The sequence below is a fragment of the Tachypleus tridentatus genome, chromosome 10 (assembly GCF_004210375.1).
Source record: "Tachypleus tridentatus isolate NWPU-2018 chromosome 10, ASM421037v1, whole genome shotgun sequence".
NCBI classification, from domain to species: domain Eukaryota; kingdom Metazoa; phylum Arthropoda; class Merostomata; order Xiphosura; family Limulidae; genus Tachypleus; species Tachypleus tridentatus.
In genome coordinates this window covers 129,534,956-129,549,244 of record NC_134834.1, presented here as the reverse complement: position 1 = coordinate 129,549,244, position 14,289 = coordinate 129,534,956, and the positions used below count along the sequence as shown (strand labels likewise).

At 31.3% G+C, this 14,289-nt stretch overlaps 1 protein-coding gene across 1 annotated transcript in view; it reads right to left on the bottom strand.

The window, feature by feature from the left end:
* Positions 1–14,289, bottom strand: part of LOC143230298 (voltage-gated inwardly rectifying potassium channel KCNH6-like) — a 188,449-nt gene that overhangs the window by 49,806 nt on the left and 124,354 nt on the right. Inside the window, exons 8-9 of the mRNA XM_076463564.1 lie at positions 2,291–2,490; positions 312–564 (exon numbers count right to left, since the gene is read on the bottom strand). Of these exons, the coding sequence (XP_076319679.1) occupies positions 312–564; positions 2,291–2,490 (453 nt within the window). The remainder of the gene's footprint in view (positions 1–311; positions 565–2,290; positions 2,491–14,289) is intronic.

The following is a 14,289-nucleotide window of genomic DNA, read 5'->3' as shown; positions in this document are numbered from 1 at the left end:
GGAAAAAATAAAAAGTACTTAAAGATTATTTAGTAACATCAGAGTTTGGGTTTTAATTACTGACTTGACAAACCATTTTTAACATTTTGATAAACAAAACTAATCATGTAAGTCACATAATTTCAAGCGTAAGAGGTCCGTACGAAGGTAGAAAATTTACTTGGTCATCATGTAACCGTTACTTGACTACTGCAGAGATTATCTCTTAAGTGCTTGGCAATAGTCACATAATAGATAACATGTCAACAGCTTTGTATACGTAGTTTTAACATGATCATATAGCTAAAACTCATTTAACTGATTTGGGTTACCTAAAATGGCCATGACTATAGTATCTCTTAGTATCTCAATAGTTCCTCTTGATATAAAATATAGAGCAGTTAAGACATCTCCTCGATGAACTAAAATATCTCCTGAGGGTGCATGAGTTGTCTTGAACTTCATGGACAGTGCTCGTAGACAACCTGGACTTGCTCCTTGGAATGCTCGATTATTTTCTAAAAGAACTCGATTTAAGTGAAGACAGATGTCTGCTTGTAGACATTCAGGAAACCCCTTTAACACCTGTAGAAGATATATGACATATCATAAATAAAAACAGATACTTTTATTACAACAAAATCAATATTTTAAACAGAACACACACACACACACATAATTCTATACATAATACTACAATTTAAGGACAACAAGAGACCTATCGGTTTATCTCAACAACCACATCCACCAAACTAATATTTAAGATAGAAACAAAAAACACTCATAGGCAGCATTTATTACTTAAATACCTATAACATTTTCCTTCAAACTCCCTTAAATTAACTACACCTATGGCATATGAGAGCAACCCAACTAAAACTAACTACCCTGCTACAAAAAGTTATCTTTGCTGTAGATGACTCCAACCATGCCAAACTTTATATTTATTTCTCCTAGTGTTAACATTCTCATCATTAAGTACAAAGAAAGATCATGCGTCAAAACTATCAATTCCCTCAACAATTCTTAAATGCCTCAAAATCAGATCCCTTCTAATACCTTATGTTTTGTGAGGAAACAATTTCAGAGATCTTAAACTGTCCTTTTGTGACAATCCTTCCATTCAAAGTATCATTCTAGTGACCCTTCTCTGAACCTTTTCCAACACTTCAATGTCCTTTCTAAGGTAAGGAGCCCAAGACTGAACACAATATTCCAAAACTGACCTAACCAATGATTTATACAATTAAGTTATAATTCCTTCAGACTTCTTTTCATTACTTCTGTAAATAAATTATAAAATCCTATTTTCCCTGCCAGTAGCAACAGCACATTGCTTGTATGACTTAAAAGACTGATAAACCAGAATATCACAATTATTTTCTTTTGTAGCTCTAAGATTATTCCTATCAAAATTATACTCATAATTCAAAGTGTGGTACTTTACATAAATTATCTTGCATTGATTATAATTAAAATCCATTTTTCATTCATTAATTCAACTCACCAAATAATCCATATCCTTTTGTTAGGTAGTAGCATCTTCATTACAACAAGCAACACAAAACTTTAAGGTCATCAGCAACCTTAAATAATCTATAGAACATTCCCCTTCATCTATGACACTAATGTAAATGAAAAAGAACCAAAGTTCTAACATTAACCCATAAGGTACCCCATATTAAACCAATTTAACTGAGCTTTATAACAGTCCTCTGCTTTCTTCCATCCAGCAAGTTTTCTATTCAATGAGCAAGCCCATCCCCTACACCTAAAATTATAATTTTTAACAAGCTCTTTATGTGGTACCTACTAGAGGATAAATTCTGCTTCAAAATGATGGGAAGAGTCAACATCAGAGTCATATAATGATATAAAGATCTATATTCAAAAAATTTAAATGTGGATTTGCTTTATACATATATAAATGTCATTTACTTTTCTTAGTATTAAGAGTATACTTTCTAAACTATGCTACACAAACAAATAAAAATTAAATATTGGAATTACTATAGAATATTCTACAAAAATATTCTTCCTCTAAGAATTTGAAAGATAAGTAATATACTAACAAATAAATAAATAAACGAAAAATTCTTATTTTACAAGCTCTTGAAACTTAGTTATAGGACCACAATGTATAATTAAATCTCAATAATAGATCATGCATGTCAAAAAAGTAAAAAAAATGAAAGTAGAAATAAATCAGTTATGATTTACACCAATGTGTAAAATTTAATGTAGCTGTTTCAATGAGCTGGTTATAGTTATAATACTGAAATTAAAATCAAGGCAGATTGAAAATACAAACTGTGTTGACATCAATGCCATTTGTGTAAGACCAAGCATGCTGGAAATACTCCTCTAATCTTTGTCTAAGTGGATTGGGAATCTGATGGAACTTTATGAACTCCTTTACGCGGAGCAGTTGAGTGTGGTAACGGGCTGTCCCTGAGTACAGCCGTTGAATGATTGCAGAGACATTACCAAATATACTAGCATACATCAGAGCTGTTGAAAAGAAAAAAAAACAAATGATGCACTTTATATTTCATTATTTTGCTGTTTTTAGACAAAGATTTAAACCTGTCTATAATTTTGTATAATCAAAATGATAAACTTCAATAATATTGAAAGCAGCAAGTAAACAATAGTTTTAAGGGCAAACAAACTGAGTTCAATAATAAAATCTGGTACCAATTAAAACCAGAGAAAGAATATAAAAAGGAGTGATTTTAAATTAGGGTTCTACAGCTGGTCATTTCACCACTGTCAATGTTTCTTTTCATACTATATTAATTAGCTTGAAAAATAATATATAAAATCTTAAGTAACCATCAGAATCAATTCCTTACAAGAATCACTGAGGTTTGACCAATAAGAAAACTCTACTTAGATAACTTTCTTACACAGCCTAGTTCTTCCATATAGGTTGGATATAATGACTGTAGGATGTTAAATATGTTGGATTATGAACTTCTTTATAATATGTAATGACATTACTTACATTTATCTCATGAACATAAATAGCAGTATTATTACAAAAATTACACATTGACGGTTGTGTTAATGTGGCAACTTAAATTCTTTTATTTTGCACATCTTCAACTTTAACTTATGCCAAGAAAGTGCTTTACTAACTAAGATAAAAGTTTTATCTCCTAGCAAATTGATAGTAGGACACTTTCTAACAATTCAAACTGCCACATTAATCCCCTCTCACAAATACATTGGGCCTTACTTCAAGGTCATATGACAGCCCCACATTTGATGATAGTTCCTTTATATGACCATCCCTTTTCTTTATTTCATGACTTAGATTTGAACCTAATTTAAGACATCTCACAAACATTGAAATATGGCCCTATGGAAAGAACAACTGTTTTATTAAAATGTGGAATGCAAAATGATAATGGCAGAGAATGTGATGAGTTTTAATGACATTAAGTATCTTATATCAACTTTTAGATAATAAGGTGAGTTTTATACTTACATTTTAGTGACATTAAGTATTTTGTATCAATTTTTAGATACAGAGGGAAGTTTTGTACTCATATTTTAATGACATTAAGTATTTTGTATATATTTTTTAAACAGTGAAACGAGTTTTACTAACATTTTAGTAATATTAATTACCCTGTACCAACTTTTAGACAGTGTGGTGAGTACTATACCAACATTTTAGCAATTTAAGCATATTGTACCTATCTTTATACAGCGAGGTTAATTTGTATATTTTAATTTAATTAAGTATCTTATACCAACTTTTGGATAATAAGTTTTGTACTGGCACTTTAAACTAAATACATCAAGGTGAGTCGTGTACTGAGATTTTAATGTAATTAGGTATACAGCCTGGATTTTTATATAGTAAAGGTGTATTTGATATTGATATTTTAGTGATATAAATATCTTTTACCAAATTTTAGACAGTTAGATGAATTCTGTACCAATATGTTAGTGTACCTTGTACGAACCTTTAGACAGTGAGATGAATCCTGTACCAGCCTTTCTTTTCTTAATTAAAAAGAAGTAATATCTAGTCATCGAAATTCAAAAACATTCTGATAATTTTCACTCATCACCAGTAAGTAGGGAAGTTAATGTTAAAACACAAATACTGCTAATTTGTGTTTGTGATACATGTGGACTATATAAGAAAATATTTTACTAAACTCTTGGTTATTACATTCTGAAACTCTGAAGGAAAGAATTCACAAAATACATCAATAAGGCCAAATTAAAACAATATAAGACATATTATTTCTTCTATGACTCACTCTTGCTGCTACAGAATAAATCAGAGTATGCCTACTGAATTTCACAATAATATGTGTGAAGATTATTTTAAGTATTTCATTATTTTACATTTCAAGTAAATGAACATTTGCTAATCCAAATAATTCATCAAATACCATAAGTCTATGTTTTATAATATTTACTAATATTATGGATATAATTTGGTACAACTAAAAGAGAGAGCTTGATTTACTTCTTTATTGTTGCTTTTTATAGAACTTATGCTCTTTAACACTCAGTTGAAAATTCTTATGTACAAAACTTCTTTCAAAAGCTCTATCAAACCATACACAACTAGCAGGAAACCTTTTATTAATGCTAAGAAACACTATTATCAATGTCCTAAATACAAAAGCCCCTTATATCTCTGAAATCTGAGTGCTAAAGTAATATATTTAATAAAACAGATGCTAGTTTTTAGTAATCAATGTTTTATCCATTCATTCACCAGTATTGATGAATTTTGACACATGGAGATTCCAACTTCAAAGCATTATTATTGTATCATAACTATCAAATGTATTATCTGTTGTAACAAATAATGCAGTCAATATGGAAGCTGTCAGGAAAATTTTGATGAATGATGATCCTTATTTTCAGTACAATGAGTATGACCTCACTGGACAATCTCTAATTTCATAATGGTTAGAAATGTTCAAGATGGCTAATTTCAAACTAAAGAAACATTCACTTTGTCACAAAACCAAGTGTGGTGCTATACCTGCTATAAAATCTAAACATCTCGATTCTAATTAATGTGTTATAAAAACATGTATTCTCCCTGTATTTTATTCAATGTGGCTGACATCCTCCTTTCTATTGTTTGTACTACAGCACATGTTAAATGAGATTACAATCCAAAACAAAAACCAGCTGAAGTTATTTATATCTGTGAAATATTCATTATCTATTATAACCTTTAGAAAGGCATAGTTCTTGAAACTGATAAATAGAACTGAAAAAACGTGATGAATGAATGAAAATAGAGAATGAAATTTGTAAGAGAGATGCAAATCCTTAGATACAAAACAATACCTTTCAAGGTGTTACTTTTTTATAAAACAAAAACAACTAAAAAAGCACTGAGAGTGAAACCCCACAACTATTTTTTTCATTCTTGCAGTAACCACCCAGATAATTACTCATCCTCAAAACCGTGCATAGAACTAATTGTCAAGATATTCTTTGTATCTCAATTTATTTTCAAGATTTGGTCACTTTTAAATATTACAATTTTTTCCATTATAACAAATATGGTTGATATACAGTGAGATCTCGGCATCTAAACTACATTCATCAAATACCAATCCTTTGGTTTTAAAAAGGACACTATCTTTGTATAAAATTTAATCAAAATGAGATAAAATATTATTGAATTATACTATTCACATACAGGAATGAAAACAATACTCTGTTGTGGAAGTACAACACAGATGAAATATCTTACTGTGTTTATTACTCTACTTCTCAAAAAAAAGCAAGATAACAAATTATGATCTCAGAATAATCCAGCAAAATGTCAAGAATATCTTTAAAAACCTTAAAACATATACTTGTAAAAATTAAAATAAATTATACTTTTAACACTTCCTGATATTTTTCTTACCTTAAAAAAAGCAAACACACCATATAACCCAAATTAACTGTCTTTTGAAGTTAATAATTTGATAATATATAGCCATTATATATGCAATTATTATTATTTTTTGCTAACCATATCTTTCAGGTCATCCCATAAGTAATGTCCAAAAATTTAATAAAGAAAATACATCATCATTTCTGTCTTTGTAGAAGGCTCTAATGACTAAAATATCTAATAGAACATGTATAAAAATGTCCAGAAAAATAAAAGAAACTAGCCCAACTCCACTTTTTCAAATCATTAATCAAATAAACCCTAATGAAGATAAATGTGCCTTAGGAGCACATTAGGCATATGATGCTTTACAAGTTTAAAAAAAAAATAGTACAGCAGATGTTTATGGTGTGGAGTCTCTCAATGAAAGAAAATGTCAAAGGTGGTTTCAGAAGTTCAGATTAGGTGACTACAGCTTAAATGTTGTGCCACATTCAGGTCATCCTGTTGACTTTAATGATGACATACTGCTGGCTGCACTTGATGAAGATTGTGCTGTAACAGTTTAAGAACTAGCACAAAAGCTTAATTCAACCCATTAAACAGTTCATCATTATCTGCAACAGCTTGGAAAGGTGTCAAAACTTGGAAAATGGGTCCCCCATGATTTGACAGAAGCCAACTTTAGAACAAGAGTGAACATTTGCACTTCTTTGCATTCTCGTGAATGTAACTCACTTTTTTTGGACAGGTTAGTGACTGTAAGTGAAAAATGGATATACTATAAAAATGGCTCAGTGTGGGTAAACTGGCGAAAGCACAGTCCAAAATGGACCTCCACACTAGGAAAATCTTAAGCATTTGGTGGGATATTGAGTTGCTGCCACTCAGTGTAACAATCACTTCAGACTTACACTGTTAACAGCTAGAGTGCTTGAATATTGCACTGAAAGAAAATAGGCTGGCTTTGATCAATTGTAAAGGATAATGCACAACCTTATACAGCAAAGATCACATCTGCAAAGATTGAAGAGCTAGACTGGGAAAAACTTCCACATCCTCCTTATTCTCCAGACCTTGCCCCATCTGATTATCATCTATTCCAAAGTTTGCAGAACTATCTCGATGGAAAAGAGCTTGGAACATATGAAAATGTCAAAACTACTCTCTCTACATTCTTTTTCTCCAAACCCCAAGAATTTTATAAAAGTGGAATTCAGAAGCTTGTGAATCATTGGCAGGAAGTAATCAATAATAATGGAACATACATTATTGATTAAATAACATTAAAAGCATTTGAAATCCTTTCTCTTTTTCTGAACCTAAAATCGAACATTACTTAAGGGATGACATGATATATATATAAACACACACACATGCCTAACTCTAATTTCAACATTTGAAGGCTTTTATTTTTATTACTGCAATCCAAGCTTTAAAATGTTTTAAATATGTAACATCATTACATAACACTGAATATTAATTGTTTGAAGAGTTATTTACATCACAATAAAATTCCTGAAAAACAAACAGAACCTCTTAAACACTTCTACAGGTTTCACAGTTCAGTGTATATCAGAATTGTTCTTTTTCATTCTGATGAGACAAACTAGAAATCATTCATTTACTACTTACTGAAATGTATTTGCAGAACATTTTCTTAAAGCAAGTTTTCTCCATTCTGATTAAAACAAGCTACTTCTGTCCTGTTGAGCCATTAATATGCAAATAATATTAATAGTAATTTTTTATTCCATTAGTTTGTATTATAAATGCTAAAAATGCAAATGGTACAGCTAATATGCGTAAATGAAAAAAAATGTAGTAATTAAATTAACTCACAATTAGAACACTAGAGGACAGCATGGTTTGGTATAGAGTACCTTGCATTTGTAAACAAAAGGTTGTGGGATCAAAGCTTACTTATTTCTAGCTGTTGTGTTCTTAACCAAGATGCTTTAAATCCCTACCTGTTTCAGTCCAGCTGGTTGTAAATTAAATGGTAAGAGCTAATAGCTAGGATTAACCTGTGGTGAGCTAGCATACAAGGCCCATAAGGAGAGAGATGCACATACTTTGATACAATTTTATAGCTAGTAAAAACATTGCACCTTTTATCATATCTAGCAATGTTATTGAAGGAAATACTGATTGTTTTTCAATGTAATGTTTTACAGCTTCCTGATACGTATTTCAACGACACAATTCTTATTGAAATTGTTTTCATATATTTTGTATCATTTAAACTTAGAGTGGTTATTATAGCAAGGGTGGGGTAAGAAAGAGGCACAGTTAAAACAGAAAGGTCAGGTTTGGAAATGTAAGCTTTGAAAGAGAAAAACTGCACCAAAATTTGACTAATAGGAGACATATGGGAGGTGAATGATAGTGTGGCAACAAAGCCCTAAATTTCTCTGATGGGCTCTGCTAGCATTCTACACCTGGGAAATGTGTCACTTTTCTAACCTACTTGGTGATATGCAGGCATAAGTTTCCTACTTACTTTTAGTAATATAGAAATCTATAAGAACAGTTGAAAAACAGTTCAAATTTTCTTCTTCTAGTTGTTTTGTTTCTTTCTTTTTTTTGGATGATAGTATCTATTCTGCCTTAGGAGATATTGTGGTATACTTTGTTCTAATGATAAAAGGGTCAACAACTGCAATGTCCTTTGCTAACCAAGTGGATGATGTCTGTAGTATGTTACAGCCAATGAATGCTATGAGAGAACATAAGTTATGTGGCAATGTTCTTACAAGAAAAAGGAGATGAATTTATTTTTAAACCAAAGTAAGTATTTGTTCTCTGTTGTACCTTCTGTTGTATCTTTGGAGAGGAAAAGCTGATGAACTATTTAATAATTCAGAAGTGCTGGATTTTTTCTTTGTTTTATTGTATTAAAATTGTTGATTTCCTCAAACCTATTTACTCTTTTTATTTTTCACACATAAAACTCAGTCAAGTTCTCAGTTTCAGATTGCTGCTAAATTCCTACTTGCTTAGAAATTAGTTTTACCTGAAAATACCTCTAGTATATGGGAAGGAGAAATTTTTGTACCATGAGAACAGGATTTATTGCAAAGTTTCTGAATTTCTTAGCATGTGTACTAGACCTATCCTCTTCATTTGTGTTCAATAAATTTGAAGGAATATTTCTTAACTGAGAATGGCATATTCAAAAATTAGAAGTCCTTATGATCAAGGGGGAAACTTTATTGCTAGAGAGAGATTGTTGCTGGAAGGATGTGTGAAAAAAGCCCTCTTCTGGATATAGGACTCTCACCCATGATGCAAAAGCTCATGACATTGGCCAACCTGAAACCATAGACTTAGGGATACACCAATGCCTGAAACACCTAGACAACTGGAACAATTTATAACTGATCTCAGTGATAAAGGAAACAAGGATGACTAAGAGTCATTGAAGAAGACTACAGAGAAGTCTCTACAGGACTCCTAAGTTGTCACCAGTCATAGCATGAAGCCTACAGCTCTGGTCCAGACAATCAATAATCACTGGAGAAAGGCTTAATTTGTCACTGGTGAATTATGAAATGTTTCTACAGTAGGTGATACAATACAAACTGTAAACCATGTGACATTTCTTTCTGAAATGAAAGTTTCCCCACTTTTACATAAGTTCATGATATCTGGGGTGATAGCTGTACAATGAGACATCCTGAGTAGCCTGTCATCCTGTCACTTTGGATTATGGATTAACTACCTATTTGAATATTATATTCCCAGTTAACAGCTTCCATCCAAAACTGACAACAGCAATAGTATCAATACCTGATATTAGTCAAGATCCCATAAGGATAGATACAAAGATTCCTGTAAATGAAGCCAAACAGATCATGTCCCTGATGGTGAAGGGTACAGAAAATAGAACCTAACCTGCTTCCTGAAGCATTTAATGCAGATAATTGCCTGAAATAGATTGTCCCACAGACAGACTGATTCCAAGTTTAAAATTGCCTGATATTTTATGCTGTTGAATGCCTGGACAAGGAGGAATAAAGAATGGGAAACATTTGAGTACAAGCTGCATTGTCAATTAAACCAAGTGAAGAAATGGACAATTTATCAAGATCAATTCTAGGCTCAGAAGAATATTATTACCAAGCGACTAGGCACTTATTTGGATGATTTGCACCAACTGTATGGGAAGGCCTGTTTGGCAATGACATTCACAGATTGAGGATGACTATCATAATGGACAGATATAAAAATTCGTTTTGACAAAGTGTGATATTCTAGACAATAAAAGAGAGGTGTATCTCTATATCTCTGTCTGGGAGATGATGCCCACAGAATAAAAAAAAGTTAGTTCTTAACTTAGCCCTAGAACTAGCATCCTTGGAATGGATATACTGCAGAGTTTATCCATCAGCTTTGACTGTAATATAGTTATATAAACCACATCAGAAATAAACTGTTTTCTGTCCAGACAGCAGGCAGCATTAGCTGAAATAATTATTTGTCTAATAAGAAATGATATCTTTGGGTTGCTTTGTAGTTATGAGCAATCAGCTATTGAATGAAATACTGGAAAGGTCATAGGCATGGTAAGTAAAGTGAATGAGTTGGATCTGTCACACTGCATCTGAAAGCAAATAAATGACTGCTGAAATATCTGAGGTAATTAGAAGATTGTGTTACCAGATCAAACACAATACATACAGTGAAAGTAATTCAGTAACTTGTTGGGTGAATATTCCCATATATATGTGGAACTAAATGGTCAAATGGGTTGAACTAGGGTGACATAACACTATACAGATATGGGCAACATGCAATAAAGCAACTACCATATTGTTTTCCTTGATAAACTAGGAAGATAGCAAGTGTTGAAAAATGTAGATGCTGCAGAAAAATGAGTATCTGGTTGTCTCCTTTAGGGATTGTTAGGTTCTGTGTTAATTTTAAATGGACAAAAATAAAATCTCACATTGACACTTTTCTTTTACTATAAGTATATAAATATATGGATGCTTTAAAAGATTCCCATTGGTTCAACACCCAAGACAAATTTTGTTAATACTGGTAATTCAAACTAGACCACAAATGCAGGTCTAACACTGCTTTTAACACAGCATATGGCTTGTATGAATTCCAGTCTGTGTAACTGGAACCAGTTACTTTCATGTGGTTTATGGTAGTCATATTAAAGCCAATACAATGCAAGAGATACCCAAACTATACTAACAATATTTTGATGTTAGAAGGTACTTTTGAACTCAAGTCAGAGACAATGACAATAGCACATCAGTGCATATGATGAGTAGGTTTGAAACTAAACTAGAAAAGCTAGGTCCATGCAAACAGAGGTGGAGTTTCCTTATCACATTGTAGGAAAAGATAAAATCTTGATAGATTTAGCTAAGGTAGCTGTGGTGAGAGATTGGTATCAACTCATAATGAAGTGAGAAGCCTAAAGTTTCCTTGATTTGAGTCATATTACTGATGATTAATAGCCAACTTGAAGATAGTGCCACAATTGTTGGACGTGCATTTTGGATGGAATGAGGAAGATAATCATGCAATTCAATTTCTAAAGCCTGCTTTAGTGTTGGTCTATTCACATCAAGACCACAAAATTTTATTGTACACCAATGCCAGCAACAACAGAGTCAGTTCAGTGTTATCACAGTTGCAGGATGTAGTAGAATGTGTAATAACATATGCAAGTTACATGAACATGGCTTCTCAATGCAGACACTGTACGATGAAGAAAGAACTGCTTGCAGCAGTCTTCATTTTTGAATAAAATATTGCCACCACTTGCATATTAGAAAATTCACTATTAAGCTGGAAAATACTTCACTAAAGTGATTAGTAAAGTTTAAAAATCTGGATAACAACATTGCAAAAATATGATTTACATGGGTCCATAAAATGGAGTTATAGAAAAACTATAACTCCACATAGTGAGACAACATTCATAGAACAATGCAAATGAATCAAACACTACTGAAGTGGTTCACATGGCACTTGGAGATAAGCTGTATAAGCTAATAGTGTAATTACAGTATATGTATATTACAATGTACAGATGTAAACAAAGATGTGGTCTCATGCGTGTGTGGGAATGTTATATGGAATCATATGCGAGTGGTTTTAAAAGTATATTAGCAAAATGAATCAATGAGTAATGAACATAAGGAAAACATGATGTTGGATAAACAAGAATGTTTAGCTTAAGAAGAGTTATTTATTCTTTGATAGATTGTTTAGGCAGAGTATTCATAATGAAACTTTGTAGAATGGATGGTAACTGCCTGTTGCCATCAATTCTACAAAGTTTCATTAAGAGTTTAGTTTATTTAGTGATTTAATATTAATAACAAGAGTTTTATAGGTAATTATTTTAAAGGCAATAGTTATGACAACTTTCATTACATAACTCACTGAGAGTTCTAAGTTAAGTGTATAGTGTAATTCTTGTACTAAGCTTTTGTAGCATTGTTAACATTATCTTACTCAAAGTTTCTAAGGTTTCTCATTGTATGTAATATAGTTGGTCACATTACTATATCTCATATGGAGAGATTTAATCAACTATCCAAGAAGACTTTTCACGATTTTCTCTATTCCAGGATGACTAGACCTTCATATACAGTGAAGGGCCTGAAGTCAAACAGACAAAGACCAAGAGGGGATTGTCCATACATTCACTTTAATTTTTTTCTCTATATATTTTTTGTATTATATACTTCTAATGTTCAAATACCCATTTGCGCACATACACAAGTATGCAGCAAGTAAAAAATGAATACAGACTTTTAATCTGACATTCTCCTTTTTATTATATTGTTATTTATATCAATGGAAGATTGTATTCAGTGTTAAGATTTTGTTTCATTATACATTAAAATCCAATGTTAAAGTGGATTTTTTCCTGATTTTGGTGGAAATATTAATTTCTGTATTAAAGGAATTTAATAATTGTTAAAAGTGAATTAAAATGTGATTATTGTTAATGTAATTTGCTGTGCTTTTATTTATTTTTTTAATTTTGTTACTGTCCACTCTTAAAGTAGTCCAAATATCTCTCCATGTTAAGTTACTTTTACCCTTTTTATACTACTTTCATCTGATGTCATTGCAAATGGGTACTTTGCTTTTCTATCTTAAAGCATATAGATATGTTCATCGCTAAAAGGTCCGTTTCTTTGACCTTTATTTCAAAATGTATCATTGTGTGCTCTGAAAATGTCTTTGGAGTTCCAACTGCTTTAATTTGTGATACAATATTATGCACTATTAGTAATGACGAAAAACCTTCTTTGTTAACCTGAAGATGACCTAAGAAGGTTTAAACATTGTTCTCTACTTTATTTTAATTACTTTTAATACCCATACCAGCTCTCTTGAGAATACATTATACACTATATTTCCTTTAAAATTGTTATTAAAAGTTTGCATGTTTAAGATTGTTTTGTAACTTTAAATTTTTAGTTACAAGGTTTTTTAATCCTGTATTTTGTATAATTTCTACTTTTATTAGAATATATAAATGTAAAAACAATATTTAGTTATCAGGCATATTATGTTTTATTCCTGCTTTTATTAATATGTAAATGTTAAAAAGATAAATTTTATTATGTCTACTCCTGATAATATCGTAGTATACATATACAAGTGTTATAACAATCAACAACTGTAACGTCCTTTACTGGCTGAATGGGTGATGTCTATGTTACAGCCAATAAATGTAGTGAAAAAACAAAAGTCATGTGGTGACACTTTCATAAGAGAAATAATGCAAACTTTCTTTTCAAATTAGAGTAATTATCTGTTTTCAGTAAATCCTAGTTTTTAATCATCACCAGTTTGACAGAGCTAATGATCTAATCAATGATTTTGAGAAAGTGATACCCACTCGTTAGCACAAGTATACATGCTCTTTTGTTTTTGTTTGGTTGTAATAAACAGTTACTTTTCATAAACTTTTATAGCCTTTTTGCTCTCACAAAGAAAACTTAGTCCAGTTTTCAGATTTAGGTAACTACAAACTCCTGGTTTACTTTACTGTCAATAGTTGCTCTATCGAATATGTTTGATGAAATCAGTTTCACCTGAAAATATCACACTTGTATAATTAATTGTATACTTAAGTACCAGCACTAAGTACCTTGCAGGCATAAACATAATAAAATAACCATCAAAACATTAAATAATATAAAAATCAAGAGCAAGATTTAACAGTACGTATATCAAGTTTTATAATACTAACATGATCATTATATCTGTAAAAAAGTAACCAACAGATACTGCATCAAAAATGAAGAAACAACTATTAACCAACCATCATTATCATATCCAAGGAAAATCAAAATAAAACCTTCTATATCAACCACTCCTCACCAAAGTAATCTGCCATGATGAAAAATCTTTAAATTAATCAGTACTACACAAAAGTCACTGAAACT